Source organism: Microtus pennsylvanicus, chromosome 11, assembly GCF_037038515.1.
Source record: "Microtus pennsylvanicus isolate mMicPen1 chromosome 11, mMicPen1.hap1, whole genome shotgun sequence".
NCBI classification, from domain to species: domain Eukaryota; kingdom Metazoa; phylum Chordata; class Mammalia; order Rodentia; family Cricetidae; genus Microtus; species Microtus pennsylvanicus.
In genome coordinates this window covers 87,630,894-87,650,619 of record NC_134589.1, presented here as the reverse complement: position 1 = coordinate 87,650,619, position 19,726 = coordinate 87,630,894, and the positions used below count along the sequence as shown (strand labels likewise).

Genomic DNA, 19,726 nt, shown 5'->3' with positions numbered 1-19,726 from the left:
AGATGCCTCAGACAGAGACGCCATGCCCTGCTCTCCCAGGCAGACAGACACGATGAAGCTCCGACCCAGGATGGACATAGGCTAGAATCTTCCCGGTAAGACCGGTGCTTACAGATTATTAGAGATGGGTTGATCGGGATATCAGAATTAGCCAGTAAGGGCTAGAGCTAAAGGGCCAGGCAGTGATTAAATGAATACAGTTTGTGTGTTGTTATTTCGGGGCATAAGCTAGCCAAGCAGGCGGCTGGGGTGTTGGGGATGCAGCCCCGCCGCTCCATATTACTACAACCTGTCCTTAAATACATAGATCCTGAGAGGTGAGAACTTTAATATATGGATTTGAGGGTGAAAGGAGGACACTGTTCAGCCCACAGCGTCCTTACACATGCAAAAATACAATGCACTTGAACCCTTATTGCATATTCTATACAATGATCAACCCCAAAGGGGTCACAGGAGCTTAAGAGATGGCTCGGTGGAGAAAGTGTTTGCTTCTGAAGCAGGGAAACCTGAGTTTGGATTCCCCAGCACCCATGTAGAAAGCCAGATGTGACAGCGTACATCTGTAATCCCTTTGCTGGTGAGGATAGAGAATCTCAGGGGCTCAGTGACCGTCGAGTTTAGCTGAATTGGTGATGTCTAGATTCAGTAGACTATCATCTCAAAAACCAGGTGATCAGTGATAAGGGAAGACGTCCAGGTAGACTTCTGACCTACACACACACACAAACACACACACCCATGCACATGCACGTGAACATGTGTGCAAGCATACACAGAACGGACCACAGCCCTAAATAAAAGAGCTAAAATATAAAACTTACAGAAGAAAATGTGGAGGGGATCTTCATGACTCTGGTTTAAGCAATGAGTTTTTAAATGTTTACACGAAAAGTAACAGTCCTTAAAAATTAAATTTGGTCAAGTTAGCCATCATCAAACCTATTGACAAACTTCTCTGCCAAAAAAAAAAATGAAATGCAGGCATAGTGGCACACGCCTTTAATCCCAGCAGAAACAGGTGGATCTCTGTGGGTTCAAGGCCATCCTGGTCTACAGAGTGAGTTCCAGGACAGCCAGGGCTACACAGAGAAACCCTGTCTCAGGAAAACAAAGTAAATAACACTACTAGAAAAATCAAAAGATGTGTCATAGACAGGGTGAAAATATTTGTGAATAACATTTGTAAGGGACTTACTGAGAAGATATAAAGAACTCATGGTAATTCCAGCATCTGGGAGGCAGAGGCAGGCAAATCTCTGAGTTTGAGTCAGCCTGGTTACAGAGTGAGTTCCAGGACAGACAGGGCTACACAGAGAAACCTTGTGTCAGGAGAACAACAACAACAACAAAAAAAAAAAAACAGCGACAAAAGAAAAAGCCTCCTAGAGCTCCAGAATAAAAAGACCTTGGGGAAGTGTTGTAGGAGGCCACTAGTTAGTTCCCGGCTGCTCAGCCCCAAAATAACCACACAGAAACCATATTATTTGCAATACTGTTTTGCCAATAGCTTGAGCGTATTTCTGGCTAACTCTTATATCCCAAACCAGCCCCATCTCCATTAATCTGTATATCGCCACCTGGCTGTAGCTTACCAGGTAAAGTTCCAGCATCTGTCTCCATTGGGGCTCCATGACTTCTCTGTGACTCCGCCTTCTTTCTCCCAGCATTCAATTTAGTTCCCCCCATCACACTCCCCAACTATCCTATTACAGGCTTAAGCAGTTTTTTTTTATTACCCAATGGCATTCACAGCATATAGAGAGGAATCCCACATCAGGGAAGAACTTCAGCAGGACCCTCACTCAAGAAGGGACAGGGATTCGATAAACCTGTGAGCTGGAGGTGGTAGTGCACAGCTTTAATCCCAGCACTCAGCGGGCAGAGGCAGGAGGAGCTCTGTGACTTCAAGGCCAGCCTGATCTACAAAAGAGTTCAAGGCCAGCCTCTATTACAAAGTGAGAGCCTTTTTCACAGATAATTAAATAAATAAATAATAAACACATGAAGAGATGTTTAGTATTGTGAACAAGTGGACTCATGCAAACAGGGACCATAGATTGTTAACAATCCTGGGGCAGTTGTGCCGAACATTATCAAGGATCTGAAAAAGCTAGCGCCCTTATCCCGGTGGGACATAAGATGAGAAACCACATTGGAAAATAATGGGACAATTTCTGCAAGACTGAGACAGAGAAAGACCACAAAATTCCAGGCCAGTCTGGGTACATAACAGGAATCTGTTTCAACACACCCCACGAAACAAACAGTCAGCCCTGGGTCTACCCATAAGAGAAAGCTTACGTCTCATGGACTCTTGGATGCAGACACTCCTAGCAACATTAAGTCATAATAGCCAAATGGAAGGGACAGTCTACAACTTGATGAGATCAAGCAATTAAATTTGGGCAGATTCTATGACCTAGATGGATCACAGACATATGATGCTAAGTGAAAGAAACCAGATGTCAGAAGTGAGTGATCAGATGAAACGCACAGGCAGGGTGGGTTTATGAGCACAGAAAGCAGATGAGCTCTTTCCTGGACCCGGGGACCGTGGGCGGGGAGAAGGGCTGCAAATTTAATGTTTTGTGGGGATGAGGCTAGAACTCTGTAATTTCCTAAATACTGAACTGGGCATTTGCAGCAAGTAAGTTTATGGCATCTAAATTATACTGTAATAAATCTGAAAACTTCTATCCAAAAGGGGGCAGTTCAGGACAGATGGCCCCTCTTGGTCAGGCGACATCTAGTAAGGGCTGGAAATCACTCCTGATGGGGCTGTCTGCTCCTGCTCAGACGTGACCTTGTCCCATCCCTCCAATCACTGTGCAAGGTGGACGGACTTCCATATTTCTGTTGTGTAGATGAGGAAAGGCAGCCTCACGGCTACTCTTAGTAACAGTGTCAAGGGATTGCAAGTTGAGCCCAGACACAGCACCCTGTGTACCAATTACTGTCTGAAGAAATAAAAATGGGAGAGGTTGAAGGACTCGGGCCTGGATTGTGTCGCAATGCTATGGTCTGAGTGCGGATTGAGAGGACTCCTCAGATGTTCCCATGTTGGATATTTGACCTTCAGTGTAGCAATGTTCAGGTGGCAGAGCCTGTAAGAACTGGACCTCATGCTGGTCTCAGGTGAATTAGTTTTCTCAAGAGCTTGCTGTTGTAAAAACCAAGACTGTCTAGTGCTCTTGTTCCCTCCTGCATTTCTCTACCATGGTGACACAGCCAGGGACTCTGGCCAGCCCCACAATTGTGAGCCAAATAAACCTTCATCTCATTAAGGACTGAGCCTCAATTACTTTGGTATAGTAACAGAAAACAAAGGTGGACAGACCCCTCCTTCCTAACTATCTCCTTCAGAGTGGGTGGGAGGCAGGGGCAAGTGCTTTGCTACTACATTCCACTCTCATGGGAAAGTTCCCTGTCTCCCATGTCCCCTTTTAAAGCTATAAAGCCTGAAATTGCCATTCTGGAGGTAGCATCCCTTTGTCCAGGCCCCGTTGGCAAGAACTTTAGGTACTTAGGGTCACCTTGCCCTGCTGGACAATTCCTGCCTGTACATTCCCAGAGCTGCCCTCCCTCTACCCACACCATCCCACCCTGCTGTCTCCCTAACACACCCACGTCTCTCCATCTCCATCTGCACACATGCCCGGGGCTTCTACAACCTCTGGACGTATTATTCTGAAAAGGAGATTTTAGAACTTGGAGCTGTAAGAGACACCAGCTGCCCACAGCTGCCTGAGATGTGAGATGCTTCAGACGTCATGAATTAGCCACAAGGAAGAAACTGCTTAAGTTATACTAGCAGAGCCCTGCAACCAATCAGAAGAACAAAGCCGATATTTTGATATTTTGATTGCCTTGATTCCCTGGGTCAGCATCAAAGGACCTACCCTCTTTATAGGAGATAAACTGTCCCTTCTGTCACGAGATCTGCACTTTTAGTTCCATAAGCTGTTCCTAACATTTAGACATGTTTGGGACATTGTCAGCTGACTTAAGGCAATGGGATCCATCACACTGAGCTTAATTTTAGTAGAAAATGATAATCTCCAACAGGTAGGTTGGACTGTTGGTACCCAAACCTGACTGCCAGGTGTGTAGTAAAATGCAAGCAACGTGCTCTGCCAGGCATAGTGGAAAGTTACCACCTCACACAACTGTCACCAGATAGAAAATCTCCTGGAAACAAATTGAGACCCAGAAACAGACCCCTGCGGGTTGGACAGGTTGACAATGACACAGACAGTCCTTTGGATCATTGGGAAAGACCGGATTCCCAGATAAAGGGTTTCCGGATGGGGATGCAGAAGATAACTAACTGCACCCTTATAGCAGTGGGACCACTTCCAGGAGCTTAAAGTCTTCACAGTAAGAGGCAGTGCTCTTAGAAAATAAAAGCTTCCCATCTCTAGGCATGGAGGGTGTTTAAAGATGTAAAAGATACTGACCACAAAGAAGATGTGTTTATTTGGGCACAGTTCATCTAAGAACTTACGTCTATAGAAAGACACAGTGAAAATGTGACTCCTGAACCTGCCGCAGTGATGTGCTTCTACTGTCACGTGGCCTTAAAAACAGCCACTCAGCTTACTGTGGGGCTCAGTGAAATACCAGCTGTCTGTCTGGCAGCACTTGGCACGAGCGGCTGCCCACGACAGATGCAGCACGTTCTGGGGCAGACCAGCTGAGCCCAGCTATAAAACCCTCAAGAAGAGACGCAGCCCCAGGGCACCGTTGTGAAGGATGTGAGACTGAGACACAGTCTCGCCGGCTTCTGTTCACGCAGGGGCCGGAGTCAGAATATCTCTAGAATACATCTCACTTCTCCAGCCGAGGAAGAACATCATTTCCAACAGTGGCGGTGCTGATGACTGCAGACTGTGGGGTTGGTCTAAGACAGAATGGCTGACACCTTGAAGGACTCATTTCTAGAATGAACTGGGTTTTGTTCAGAGTTTGTTACCAGAGATTTCTGTTTATTTGGTTTGGGTTTTTTCTCTTTTTTTTTTCTTTGTTTTTGAGACAATATCTCCCTGTATTTCTCTGGCTGATATGGAGCTCACTATGTAGACCAACCTGACCTCAAACTCACAGAGATTCGCCTGCCTCTGCCTCCCGAGTGCTGGGATTAAAGGATGCTAAGCAGGTGCTCTGTCACTAAACTACACCTCTAGCACCAGGACATCAGAGTACAGCCTGGTCTTGCTCATTTCCTGTTGCCATAACAGAATGTCTGAGACTGGATATCTAATAAGAAAGAAAGGTTTCTTTTGGCACATGGTTCTGGAAGCTGGGAAGTTGTAGAGTGCAGTGCCAAGCAAGAACATCTTACGCATTCCCAACTCATGGGGGAAAACAAAAGAGCAAAATATGCCAGACAGGCTCAATTTATAGCAGTGCATTGTCCTTCCAGAGCAAAGCCTCACTCATTAGAGAAAGCATTAGTTTGTCTTTGAGAGTTCTGCTGAGGAGCCCATTGCTGTTAGAGACTAGATAGATGTAAGGTGTCTATATGCCATACAGCTGGGCATGGCACAGTTCAACGAGCATCCCATCACAACTCCCTAGGCAGCAGGTGTCCTGGGCAGAAGGATGGCCGCTCACCCCCCCCCAGAATTAAAAAAAGGAGAGGCATCAAAGAGGGAGGCGGAGCAAGAAAGTGTGACCCTTCTTCCTGGCAAAGGTCAATCCCAGTGCCAGATGCAGATGCAGAGTGGGAGATGCTTCATGGCAAATCAGAATGATTGACAAGGGGCTGGAGAGATGGCTCAATGGTTAAGAGCACTGACTCCTCTTCCATAGGACCTGGGTTTGATTCCCTGTGCCTACACTGTGACTCACAACTGTCTATGACTCCAGTCACAGGATATCCATTGTTCTCTTCTGGCTTTCATGGGCACTGCACACACTTGGTGGACAGATATACATGCAGGCAAACATTCACATACATGAAATAAAAGTAAATAAAGTCTCAAGAAATTATCAACAAGCCATATGGGGTGGAGAGTGGACAGTGACCACGGAGGGGGCTTCCAGCACCATTGCCCACTTCACGTTATATCTTTCCACTTTCAGTTTGTAGAAGTAGCTTAGAGCTTGGGTCAGAAACTCACTGAAGAGATGGCTCAGTGGTTAAGAACACTGGCTATTCTTCCAGAGGACTTGGGTTCTTGGTAAATATACATCACCTGTCTTGTCATTTGTCTAGGTTTATTTCTTTATGTCCATAGCCAGGATTTTTAAGGGTCTCCCCTGATCAAACCTGATCTCTATCAACCTTGAATGAATCCACAGCTTTTTCATTTTCTGTGGAAACAAAAGCATAACCTCTTCCCCAGTGAAATACAGTTTTTGACTTTCATTTTAAAGTTAAGGCATTCCTGAAGTATCTAGGCTGGTGTAATTCAGCAGCCCTCTTACAGTCCCATGTCTCTCAGAAGCTGTTGTTATCAGCAGTCAAGAAATTCAGAGTTAACAAGGCGCCATACAGGATCCAGACTCCCTGTGTATTTTCCATCTTTATGTGGAATATCATTTTTATATTATTTTATTTTCTCTTTAAAGACTGTATTATTTATAAATTTTTTTCTACAACTTTCTATACCCATTTTCTTTTCTTTTAAACATTCACACATTTTTAAAACACACAGTGACCTGTTTAGAGGTTTTGTTCGTCTGGATCTGTCTTTACTGAGTACCTGTGGCATTCTCTGACCATGTCAGCTGCCATACATAACTCAGCTTAGCACATGGCGCTGGTACATGGTGGCTGGCTCCAGCCCACTGGCAGCAGCCAGTAGCTGCACCTCTGTACACAGAGCATTGGCCCACCTGAGAGAACTGCAGGACTAGAAAACCACATCTGGCTCCTTGTCCAGAACTGTGTTTGGATATTTGAGCCCCCATGTTGGACACCATATGTAAACAGATTTTTCTTTGAGCCTCCAGCACACAAAAAATGGCATGGAGACTTATAATTAATTATGAAAGCTCAGTCTATAGCTTAGGCTTGTCCCACTAGCTCTAATAACTTAAATTAATCCATTTACATTAATCTATGTTTTGCCTCATGGCTTTTTACCTCTCTTCCATCTTGCACTTACTGTTTCCTTTCCATGTCTTCTGGTGTCTCTTTCCTGCCTGGACTCATCTCCCCTTCTTTCTCTGTCTGGAAGTCCCGCCTAACCTTTTCCTGACTAGCTATTGGCCATTCAGCTCTTTATTAAACCAACCTGAAGGCACCTTGGCAACACTCAATCTTCACAATAAAAAAAAAAAAGATTATTCCAGAACACCCTTCACACACACCATGCCTATAGGAGCAGGGACCAGCTCTACCACGAGCCTTTTGCACCTCCATCTTTCATCTTTCTGGTCCAGAACCCACTCTAGGAGAGGAGGGGACCTTAACTAAATGTTTGTTGAACTATGGTGTTCTTTCAGTGTGATGCCACCTCTGTGATGAGCACTGGACAAAGAAGGTGCCTGTTAAATCCTTGACTGAGTACTTGTTTGTAGGTCAGCAGACAGAACAAATGCCCTTGGCCTCCTTTGCCCTTGCCTCACCTCATGCAGCCTGCCGGTGGATGTAGCCTGGCTGTGTTGTAACCCACCTGAGCCATTCTGCCAGTGGCTAGGAACTGCCCCATGGGAGGCTGACATGCTCAGCCTCCATCATTCTGGAAATTTCCATCCAACCTGTATCCAAATGGTTGAAATTTATAGCTTCAGCTTGGGAAATTCAGACATGTGTTGGACACACTCCAGATGTTCTCCAGTGGTGTGGTAGAGATGACAGACAGAAGATGACAGGTCAAGATGAAATGAATGGTGTTAGTGCAAGCACCCCTTTCTAAAATAGCATGTACAGTCTGGGCTGGACTGTGTAATATGAACATATAGTGTTTGCACATATGCCAGCAGAATGTATTATCTCTATACATCTCGGAGAATGCATGTGCATATGTGTATGTTCTCTAAGTCAGAGACATCATCATCACCAGGAAACTTGTGCCCGATCCCAGGCCTCACCACAGGCCTGCTAAATGAAAAGCTCTGATGGACCCCAATCTATGCTTTAAATCCTGTAGTTGGTTTTGTTTGTTTACTTTTTGAGGGCCCGCCACCCAGCTCCCAAATAAGTGGCTAGCCTTAGCTTGGCTTGTTTTAGCTAACTTAAATTATCCCATTTCTCTTTAGCTACATTTTGCATCTTGACTTTTTACCTTTCATATATATATGCTTGCCTTCCTTCCTTCCTTTTTCCCTAGCTGGCTGTGTGGCTGACCCCTAGCATCCTCTCCTTCCTTTCTCACTCCTTGCTCTTCTCTCAAGCCTAGATTTCTCCTCCTATTCATTCTCTCTGCATGGCAGCCCTGCTTATCCCTCTCCTGCATAGATATTGGCTGTTTAGCTCTTTATTAGACCAATCAGGTGTTTTAGGCAGGCAAAGTAATACAGCTTTACAGAATTAAACAAATGCAACATAAAAGCATGCAACACATCTTTGCATCATTGTACCACGACCTAAACAAATGCAGCACATCTTAGACTAATATTCCAGAGCAGAATCCCCCTCTGCAGTCCTAATGCCTTCATGAGTTTGAGAAGCACTGGTGACAGCCTTCTCCTTCCTCGGGCTCACCCGTGTCTCTGCTCTAGGCCCTGATCCAACTGCCCCCCTACATCTCTCAGTGTGATGAAGTGCTGCAGTTTTTTGAGACAAGACCTGAGGACCTGAACCCTCCCAAAGAGTAAGTTGGTCTGTGGGCTTCCCCAGGGGAAACCTCTCTCCCTTTTCCCCTCCTGCTGTCCTTTCTGACCCACAGGGACCCAGAGTCAGCGGAGTATAAACTAAGCCAGAGTTCATTGTCTTGACCCCTGCAGGGCCTCACTGCCTGCAGCCAGCATAGGCACTGGTACATGGGTAAGGATGGTCCCATCTTACAGGGACTAGAACCTGGCTAAGCATTCCAGTTCTTCTACACTACCACCATGCTTACCAAAGAAAGAGTGCTATGGCTGAGTAGACTGAGACTCTTTCCTAGGGGCTCCACTCTCCCAAATGCATAGAAAACTTGGTCCCAAGATCTGAAGCACTTATCAGATAAAGGAAGAATCAGAGGAATCTTTCTTAGAAGAAGCCTGGGTTCCTGGGGTAGGCTTAGATTCGTTAACTCACTGAGGATGCTCTGGGATAGAGACTGCTAGCGCCCTAATGGAATCAGCTCAATATATATCACAGAGGATGCTGGGAGATAGAGACTGTCAGCATCCTAATGGGATCTCAGCTTAGTACCCAATACTGAGGATGCTGTGGGGTGGAAACTGTCAGCATCCTAATGGGATCTCAGCTTAGTACATACACTGAGGATGCTGTGGGGTGGAAACTGTCAGCATCCTAATGGGATCTCAGCTTAGTACCCAATACTGAGGATGCTGTGGGGTGGAAACTGTCAGCATCCTAATGGGATCTCAGCTTAATACCCTATACTAAGGATGCTGTGAGGTGGAGACTGTCAGCATCCTAATGGGATCTCAGCTCAGTACATACACTGAGGATGCTGTGGGGTGGAGACTGTCAGCGTCCTAATAGAATCTCAGCTCTACCTAACACTGAGGATGCTGTGAGCTGTGAAATAGAGAGTCTCAGCATCCTAATGGGATCAGATCAGAACGTAACAAGGACTAACTGGCTCTCTCTCACTCCTATCTCCTATACAGGGAGCATATTGGGAAGAAGAAATCAGGTAAGCATATATTCCATTCTCTTCTTTTCATTCCTGCCATGTACCCTAGTTGGGTTCTACACTATGAACACCACAATGCAGATGAATGGTGGATGGATGGATGGATGGATGGATGGATGGATGGATGGATGGATACATAGTCAGATGAATGGTAATTGGGCATGTAGTTGGATGCATGTTTGAATAGACAGATAAAGAATGGATGGATGGGTAGTTTTGTATGTGGACGATTGAATGAATGAGCTGATGATTGATAATTAACTAATACCTGGCCCCGTCTCCCAGAAGAAGGATTTGAGGCTGTTTTATCCCTTGACAAACTATTATGAAGTGGATGAGATGAGAGTGCCCTTGTGGCATGGGAAGACAAATGTCTTCCTAACCATGCTGTAGAGGGTTCTGTGCCTTCATTCCACTTTATACAAAGCAATGTGGACACTCAGAGCCTTTTCCAGTGCTAGGGGGCGGTGAGATAATACGGGGAGAGGTGAGGTGATAGAGGCCCTGAAGCATGGGGACTGAGGGTGAGCTTTCCAAAAAGAGAAGGGAATCCCATGCTGAGAGGACAGCAAGCATTGAGGGAGGGAAATGAAGTCCGCTGCAGATCTGGTTCTTTGACAGCCTCAGCTCTGGCTGGCCTCTCAGCTTCCTTCAGTCCACTGTCCTTGGCAGACAGACTTGGTGCCTGTCACTCAAGCCTTGCTGGGCTCCTTTCTCACCCAGGAAGCTTTCTTCAAACAGCCTTTCTATTCTTAGGGTGTTGCCACCCTTCCAGCAGAGGTGGCCATGGAAAAGAGAAGGTGGACCTGGGGGTGATGCATGCCTGTGCACCCTAAAAACAAGGTCACAAGGCCAGCTCTTCTTAATACCCATGCTCCTCCCAGCTGCTGCAGCCCAGAGCCCTGCCCTCTGATCTCCTTGAACACCCAGGAAGTTTGAGGGACTCCATGCATGGAAAGGAGGAGGTGCAGGCAGAGATTCCAGAAGTGAAAACTGATGACCTTACCTCAGTTTCCTCATGCATGACATCCAGGTCTGGGGTATGGCTCAGTGGTAGAACACTTGCCCAACATGCCCAAGGTCCTGGTTTCCATTCAAGCACATGCATGTACACATGCGTGCACACACACACATGATAATGTGTTTTATAGGATTATCAGAGACTCTATAGTAGTAGATGTAAAACACTTTAATAGTAATATCTAACTGGTGCTGTTTCATTACCACTCAAGCCTGTCACTCAATCCAGATATCTCTGGGAGCAGGTCCACCTTTCCTGGGTTTTGGTCTCTCTTTTCTGCTGGGAGCAGGGCCTGGGTCATCTTTTCAGGCCTCTAGGCTGATCATGGTGGAAAGCAAGGACAGAAGCTATTCCTCGTACATTTTTCCTTGAAGCACAACTTCTGGGATTTGCCCCAGCCCCGTGTGCTCACTGACTGCGTCTGGCTCTCCTTTGGCGTTTAGTGGGCACTGGCCACAACCGTGGCATCCTGCTAAAGCTGCAAATGTCCCTCGGCCAGGGATAATGACACATTTCTTTTCTTAGCAGAGAGCAGCTGCCTCGGGGCTGGTCTCAGAATTTCTGGCTTTGAGTATGCAAAACCTCCCCTAGAAGGAGCCGGAGAGGAGAGAGGGAGTGGGCAGCTCTGGTTAGTGAAAATAGGAGTGTCCGGTTGGAACAAGCTTGAAAAAGGGGACCTGTCTGGAAAAGAGAGCCCAGGCTCTAATTTGTGGTGACCGTGGTGACATAACTTACCTGCAATGATGGGTCTCAGGTTTATTTATAGTCCCACTAGCTTGAATGTGGCACCTTCTTCAATCGAACTCTGAACCCTTGAAGGGTTCCTTATTTATCTGACCAGTGGACACTGCCTTGATTTTACAGCCAGTCTTCTTGATTGAATTTTAAAGAGATTCCAATTAAAAACAGACCTTAATCCTACATTTTCAGTGATACACTCTGGATGGGAGAAGGCTTGTCTGTCCCTAGCACTGCCTGGTCACAGCCAGGTGGCTCCTGCAGACTTACTCATGTGGCCTCAAATTCTGCTCATCCAAAAAAAAAAAAAAAGCTCACCACAGTTGAGCAGATCATCTGATGGCTTGCAAGAACTTTTCTTCTTGATTTTTGCTTATTTATAGATTCTTATGGAAGGAAAAAAACCTCACTTTGGCATTATTCATCGTTTTAAAAATTCAAGACATGTCATCAGAAAGAAAAACCACCTAACTCAAACGTTTATCTGGTAGAGTAGACACTGTGTGGCTTGAGAATACTTTCAGTGTTAATGACAAAAACCACCCTTCTGCTGTCGATTCCTTGGTCACGTGATATAGTCTAGGGCTCTTGATTTCATCCTTGGCAACTTCTATAACCTATCTGCCTCAGATGTTCCTGCTACCAATTATAATCAGGCTTAGTTGCAATATCACACTCTACCAGTAGGGGTCCCAACGTGATACCTGAAGTCTCCTTTAAGGTTCCCAGTCTAATCACGTACTACCAGGACTCTTGTCCTTAGTGTTGATAAGTGGGGTGTTCTGAGTAAAATGCAGACAACTTGCTCTGGAAGCAGTGCTGTAAAGCAGCTCCTTGCTCTTGCTTCTGAAGAAAACCCCAGCAAAAAACTGCAGTCTGAAGCCCAAAGCCACAGCCCTGAGCCCTGTACCCTGCAGTGCTCTGCTCATGCAACCGAAGGCCTACACTCTGCCCTCTGGGTTTCCTGATTCTGTCACTCAGTATACAATAAGCTCCTACTGTGTGCCTGGCAATGATAGGTCCCAGGGAATGTCAAGGCAAACAGGTACATAAGCAAAATAAAATAAAAGGGGAGATGTGGGCAGTGGTGGCGCATGCCTTTGATCCCAGCACTCCAAAGGTGGAAACAGTTGGATCTCTGAGTTCAAGGCTAGCCTGGTCCACATAGTGAGTTTCAGGACAGCCAGGGATACACAGAGAAACCCTGTTTATTGGGGGTGGGGTGGGGGATATTTGATATTTGCTAAGACAGGAAGTCATTTAGATCTAAGTCTTTCTTCCGTTTGGATACTTATTGAGCCCTGTTAGGTACCACCCATAGTCTAGACCATGAATTGATGAACTGTTTTCTAAAGGGCCAAGTAAATATATAGATAATTTACATGCAGTCTGTCACTAACAATAATATCTTATTCCTCTCTCTCCTCCTCATCTATGAACACTTTCAGAATCCTTCAGAGTAGATCGGGCTGGAGAGATGACTCAGCAGTTAAGAGCACTTGCTGCTCTTGTAGAGGACCCAGATTACATTTCCAGCCCCCACGTGGTCTGGGCTCACAGCTGTCTGGAGCTGCAGTTCCAGGAATCCAGTGTTCTGCAGGCATCAGGCAGATACTTGGTACACATACACCCATGTAGACAAAATACTCATGCACATAATATAAAATAAATAAGTAAAGCAATTTTAGAAACCTGCAAACCGGAAACGAGTCTCTGGATTCCTGCTAGAACATGGGCATCTAAGCCAGAACAGGAAAATCTACAACAGGCCGTTTAGGCCAGGAGAAATGAACAGGTGAAACAGGGCAAGCCTCTCTCCATAAGGGCACCAAGCAGGTGCTTATGCTCCTAAATTTATACCCACTGACTCTAAATCTCATCCCTTACCAAGTGTTCAGTGTAGTCAGCCAGAAGTCAGCCATCTTGTTCCTATACAGTTATGAGAGCGGGAGGTAAGTAACCTTCTGCCCTCTGAGGTGGGGTAGGGGAATGTGTTCTGCCTGGCTACCAGGGGCAGGTCAGGCAGGGCTTTGCAGACATTGGGCTTTTCTTAGGTGAGGTGAGAGCCTTGCTTGTGGATGATGGTCTACCCAGATGACCTGAAGAACATGACCTCATGAACAGCATGGTGGGCTGAGGTTGGCAGCAGGGAGCCAGTTAGGAGTCTAACACTCGGAGGTTCCCATTAGAATGAGGACTTTCTGGTCCTCAGAGCAGACTCTGGTTTGCTCTGTCCACCTTAAAAGAAAAGAACCTTCATTTGCAGTGGTCAGGACCCCAGAGAGCCAACATCTCAGCTCACTGGCTCCTTGCACAGAGTCCTGGAGAGGCAGAACACATCAGGTTAGCCCGACAGAAGCTTCTCTACCAGGTCATGGTCCAGTAGGGCCAGGCCAGCCTTGTCTCAGACGCCAGCCTATATGGCTGTCTGGCTTTGGTGAACTGTTCACCCGTGAGGAGATAGTAGATGATGGAGAGCTAGGATTGGTGACAATAACTGTTGAGAAATGCAAAGAAAGGACACAGCATGGCTGGACCCTCAGGTGGACTCAGGAACTGCCAAGGAAAGAAAGGCAGAAGACCTCAGTCACTGCCTCCTTCCCTGTCGTCCTTCATCTAGTTCCACACCTGGCTGTGTGGTACAGGACAATTCACTTACTGTCCTTAGCCTCTTTTCTTACCTGTAACAGGCAGTGCCCACCTCAGGCACAATGAAGCTGGAAAGGTTTGCGATGGCCCACAGCCCATGAGAGGCATTCTTTCCCAGGCTTCCTCCCATCCAGCCTTCTTTGGCAATTCCATCCTGTATCCCTTCTCTCCTGTCCCCTCATGGTTCTTCCACTCAGGTGCAGGTGGCTAGGGTGGTCCCTGCTCAGATGCCTCTTTCCATCCCACAACAGGAAAGGGTCGGTGGCCAGAACCTGCTCTCACAGAGCCAAGAAGCAGGCCTGCCCCCACATGCCGTGCCGGCCCCTTCTCTCTGACGTCTCTGAACCGAGATGTTCCTTTTAAGTCTTCTGTGTTGTATTTTGTGTGCATACCCATCTGTCTTGGTGGGTAGCAGAAGTGCACAACTCCAGGGTGTGACACACACACTGCTCACCAGGGAAGCCATCTGCCTGACAGCGCTTCCCACGCTTTTTCCTTCTGGGAAAATCTACATTTATCAAGTCTCACTGCCCAGCTCCAATGCCACCACTGCCTCTTGCCTAACAGCTTTGCACCCTCAGCTTGGAGTGCTTTTCCCCAGCCTCTGCCTCTGCCTCTCTCTACACGGCAGTCAGTCACTTTTCCAGCTCGAAATCTTGCTATTCGCTTCATAGAACTCTTTCTTTTTAGATTTATCTACTTATTTTATATATATACAAGTGCTCTATCTGCATGTATGCCTTTATGCCAGAAGGCATCAGATCCCACTATAGATGGTTGTGAGCCACCATGTGGTTGCTAGGGATTGAACTCAGGACCTCTGCAAGAGCAGCCAGTGCTCTTAACCACTGAGCCATCTCTCCAGCTCCCCCTTCATAGAATTCTTAATCAACTCCTCAGGATTTAAAAATCCAAACTCATCAAGCCCTTGGCCTCCGACCAGTGTTTTCCTGAGGCACTTCTCTCAGTGCCACGTCCTTCTGGCAGAACTCTGCCTCCCAGCCTCAACTAGTTCCTGAAGGTTCCCAGGCCTTCCCCCATCATGGAAGACTCTCCCTGCCCTGCTCCTCCCCAGCTCCCAGGATACCTTCCCTCATGAGTCTGCTTCTGTCACTCCTTGGGAAGTCTGACTGACACTAATCTGGTACAACTTTGCCTTTCCTGTTCATTCTCTGTGCTGCCATGCTGGGTATCTCCAAAGTGATACTTATACGATTTGATCTCTAGTATGTATGTATGTGTGCATATATGTTTATGTAAATGTATACTTTCCATATGTCTATCCCCCCATTACTTGAGACTGGCAGTCTTCCATTTCATCCATTTTTGTGCCTGTGGACCCCAACAAAATATGTGCTGTGTCTCTGGAGATTGATGAGTTTATTATAGGTGAGGGATTTAGGATGAGGTTGGGTGGATGGTGGCCTCAACGTTTAAACCATCCTCTTGAGTTCCCCCAAGCAGCCAGCTTCTGGGCGTGTGCCACATCTCACTCGCTTGGAACCCCTGGGAACCCCAATGCTCTCAGCAGATGTTGGTGGCTGAGTGAGCAAATGAGAGAATGAAAGGATGGGGAGCTGGGACATGAGACAAATCCTCTAGCAAAGACTTTCTCTACTTAGGAAGTCCCCTGACCCAGCCTTTCCCCTGGTTCCTGCTCTGCCATTCATGGACAGGCGCTAATGGGATGTCCGATGGCATTTGCTGTCCACAGGGAGTGACCTGACCTCGGTGGACCCCATGGTCCTGGAGCAGTATGTGGTGGTGGCAAACTATCAGAAGCAGGAGAGCTCAGAGATCAGCCTCAGTGTGGGCCAAGTCGTGGACATCATAGAGAAGAATGAGTCAGGTAAGGACCTGGACCACCTTCCCCACACCCTGTATCATCACCAAGCCCCACAAACCAGGAGCATGTGGAAACTCCAGATAAGCAGATCAACCTGGCCTGGCTCCCCAGAGCCACACAGGGCACACAGCCACTGCCTCGGCAGCCTGTTGGGTCCGATGTCACCACTGTTCTGACACTACCGTAAACATCCCTTCTAGTTTTCAAGTACTTGTCAGCAGAGTCAGTCGCTCCATTGAGAATTTTCTTGTTGATTTCCCTTGGGAGCCCTCTAGAAGTCTGAAGATCTGAGAGAGATGGCTGTAATTCCAGCACTTGTGGAATTTTACATGGAGAGACTGTGTCTCAAAAAAAGAAGGAGGAGGAGGAGGAAGAGGAGGAGGAGGAAGGAGAAGGAGAAGGAGAAGGAGAAGGAGAAGGAGAAGGAGAAGAAGAAGAAGAAGAAGAAGAAGAAGAAGAAGAAGAAGAAGAAGAAGAAGAAGAAGAAGAAGAAGAAGAAGAAGAAACTGTTCAGAGAGGAGGGGCATCTGCCTGTCCCCTCACCAACCTCATCCCAGGACCACTGGTCACATCCGTTGGTGGGATGATTGAGTGAGACGGGGGCCTGAACTCTACATTGCCCATCAATCCAGGCCGCTACATGCCTTTGGCCACTAGTTTTGTCATTCACAGAAAGCTATCAAAGAGCTGTCGAAAGAGTAAGCGCTCTAGTGTAGAGAGAGCGCCTCAGCCTGAACTCTGCACACTGCATGTGCTCCAGAAATGCGTTTCCTTCCCTCTTCCTCCTCCCTTAGCTCCAGAGCAGCCATCACACCATGCAGAAAAAGCAGGGAAGGAGCAGCCCCTTTCCCCAACTGGGTTCCCAGTGGCTCATTATGTCACTAGGGACCAGGCTCTGTGGTAGCCCGAAGGCCAGTTATGTCCACATAACCATGGAAGGACGATGTTTCCAGCATCCTTCAAGTTACCATTACTCATGTTAATCGTGAGACCAGTGTTAGCCAATCAGACCTGACTTTGCAATCTAGGAATGGTCCCTGTTTCCAAGAATACAGGAAGATGATGTTTCCGACATCCTCCGGGTCATGTCACCATTAGTCATGAGGCTGGTGTTAGCTGGCCAAACCTCCATAATTACGCAATCTAGAAGCTTTGATGACTGGAAGAAAGTTCTGCTCCAACATCATCTCCCTGTCCCATGCTCTGCCTCTCCCGAGGTCATGTCTGTGACTGGAAGATACAAGGATTTCTCCCTCAACAAGCAGCACTCAATTCTTCAGTGAGCACCTGAAGTCCTTTAATCCAATTCTGTCTTGACACTGCCCACCCAGTGGTAGCATTTTCTTAGCCAGGCTGCTGCACTTCTTACAACTGGCTATCAAGCATGGTTCACACAGCCATTGTCTCTTAAGTGGCTTATGAGACCAAGAGAAACCTGCTTGCAGGGTTAGTGCCAAGGATGCTTGAAAAGATCCAGGTGCAGGGGTGCACAGGCAAGCGGTGGAAGAAACACTGCACTTCCCTGCCCTCAATGGGTGCTGCCCTCCAGGAATGCCTGTGCTCAGCAAGCTCTCCAAACCCCCGGGGTTCTCAGAGATTTCACTGTGGAGGCACAGTTGGCAGCTGTGTTGACCTGTGATTGAATAAAAGGGGTCAGATCAAATGCTAATTGGAACTGGGAAAGCCTGGCAGGCAGCTCAGCCAGACGCTGCTTGGCCTCTGTGTCGTATTCCAGAGTATGGGGTAGGAATACTTCTAAAACAGGATTTTATAACCTATTATCAAAGTAGGTCAGATAATTTAATTTCTTTATAGCCAGCAGCTCCAAGGTGAAAGAGATTAGAGCTTATTTTTAGCTTCTATGACTTCCCTTGGGGGAGGGAAATCCTCGCTCCCATGCCTGCGTTAGTCAGGAAAAGGAAGCAGGTAAGAGAAGGTCAGAGAGAGACTGCATCCCAGTCTTCTGAGGCCTAAGGGGCCCCAGTAGTGTTCTAGCCACGCAAGTCACAAAAGCTATGGGCATAATCATAATATGTGAAGAACACACATAATCTCACAATAATCCCTGTGCTATAGCTGAGTGAACCGGATCCCAAATGACTCGTCATTTGCCCCCAGGTCTCTGCAGGATGTAGAGCTGGAGTTCCACTGTTCCTAACTCTATGGTTTTCTATGTTCCTAATTCTATCATTTTCTAGTTCCCAAGAGAGATGTGTACAGGTTGTATTTATACCAGGGGACACAAAGAAAGGAGTGGCCATTCCCTGGGCCACCAGGATGGGTTGCTAGGAAGGATGTGAGACAGGAAGTTATATTGAAATGATAATGTGCCAGTCCCTTATATAAAGACGCAGAGTGTTTGCTTTTGACCATCCTCTCTAGGTGGCATTATGCTTCCTGTAATGTGGGTACCACATGAAAAGTTACTTTACTAAAAAAAAAAAAAGAAAAGAAAAAGAAAGAAAAGTTACTTTACTGTTTGTTTAAAGCAGAGGTTCTCAAACTGTGAGTCGCGACCCCTTGAGGGTTGCATATCAGATGTCCTACATATCAGATATTCACATTACGATTCATAACAGTAGCAAAATTACAGTTATAAAGTAGCAACAGGATAATTTTATGGTCGAGGGTCACTACAGCATGAGGAACTGTATTAAAGGGTCACAGAATTAGGAAGATTGAGAGCCGCTGGTTTAAGGAGTAATATTAAGAGTCTATGTATTCAGGACACATGGAGGTTTGGGTTTTTTTTAAAAGAAATCTTTTTTGTTGTTGTTATTTATTTAATATTTATTTATTTATTATGTATACAATATTCTGTCTGTGTGTATGTCTGCAGGCCAGAAAAGGGCACCAGACTTCATTATAGATGGTTGTGAGCCACCATGTGGTTGCCAGGAATTGAACTCAGGACCTTTGGAAAAGCAGGCAATGCTCTTAACCACTGAGCCATCTCTCCAGCCCATGGGTTTTTTTTTTAAGTTTTTTTTTTTTATTTCATGGTTGGTAAACACAAATGTAAAAAGCAGACATAGAGGGATTAGAACATGCATCTGGGTGGAAGCCATGGGGCCCGCAGCAGCCCTTCCTCAGAGAGCACGCGGTGCGAGTACAAAGCCTGTCGAGCAGTCATGCCTGCAGCCTGGTTCCTCTTGACATGCACTGGTGCCTTTTGAGGCCTGTGCCCTTAGGATGCAGCACAAACCCCAGCTCTGCCACAAGCTTGATAATCATGGCCACATGTGTTATCCTCTTTGCGTCTCGGTTTCTTCACGTGCAGTGAGGATGAGCATGTGGAGGTCATACAAAGTCATACAAGTGCGGTGAGCAGTCCATTGCACGCCCTGCTAATGGCAGATGGTTTCTAGGCTCCCAGGCTCAGGAACATGTTTTTTGTTAGCTTGTTTTTTAGCAATTAGTAGCTACTATTGGGAGTTGTAGTCTACCTAACAAACTAGTTATTTTTTTTTAGTCTGACATTAACTTTTGAATGGCAAAACAGAGCTTCCATGCCTGTGGATTCTGCATCTTTGGATTCAGCCAACCATGGATAGAATATAAGGGGGGGGGATGTGATTGCGCCACACATGTCCAGAGCTTTTCCCTGCCATGACCCCTAGATGTGCAGCCTAACTCTTCACAGCTTTGACATCCTATTGGCAGAAGTCCCCTGCGGATGAGTTAACGTCTACAGGGGTGTGGGAGGGTCCT

General features: G+C 46.6%; 1 protein-coding gene across 2 annotated transcripts in view; it reads left to right on the top strand.

Moving 5' to 3' along the window:
• Nucleotides 1-19,726, top strand: part of Sh3pxd2b (SH3 and PX domains 2B) — an 82,350-nt gene that overhangs the window by 42,605 nt on the left and 20,019 nt on the right. For both annotated transcript variants that reach the window (XM_075941371.1, XM_075941370.1), the window contains exons 5-7: nt 8,674-8,765; nt 9,736-9,761; nt 15,884-16,018. In XM_075941371.1, the coding sequence (XP_075797486.1) occupies nt 8,674-8,765; nt 9,736-9,761; nt 15,884-16,018 (253 nt within the window). The remainder of the gene's footprint in view (nt 1-8,673; nt 8,766-9,735; nt 9,762-15,883; nt 16,019-19,726) is intronic.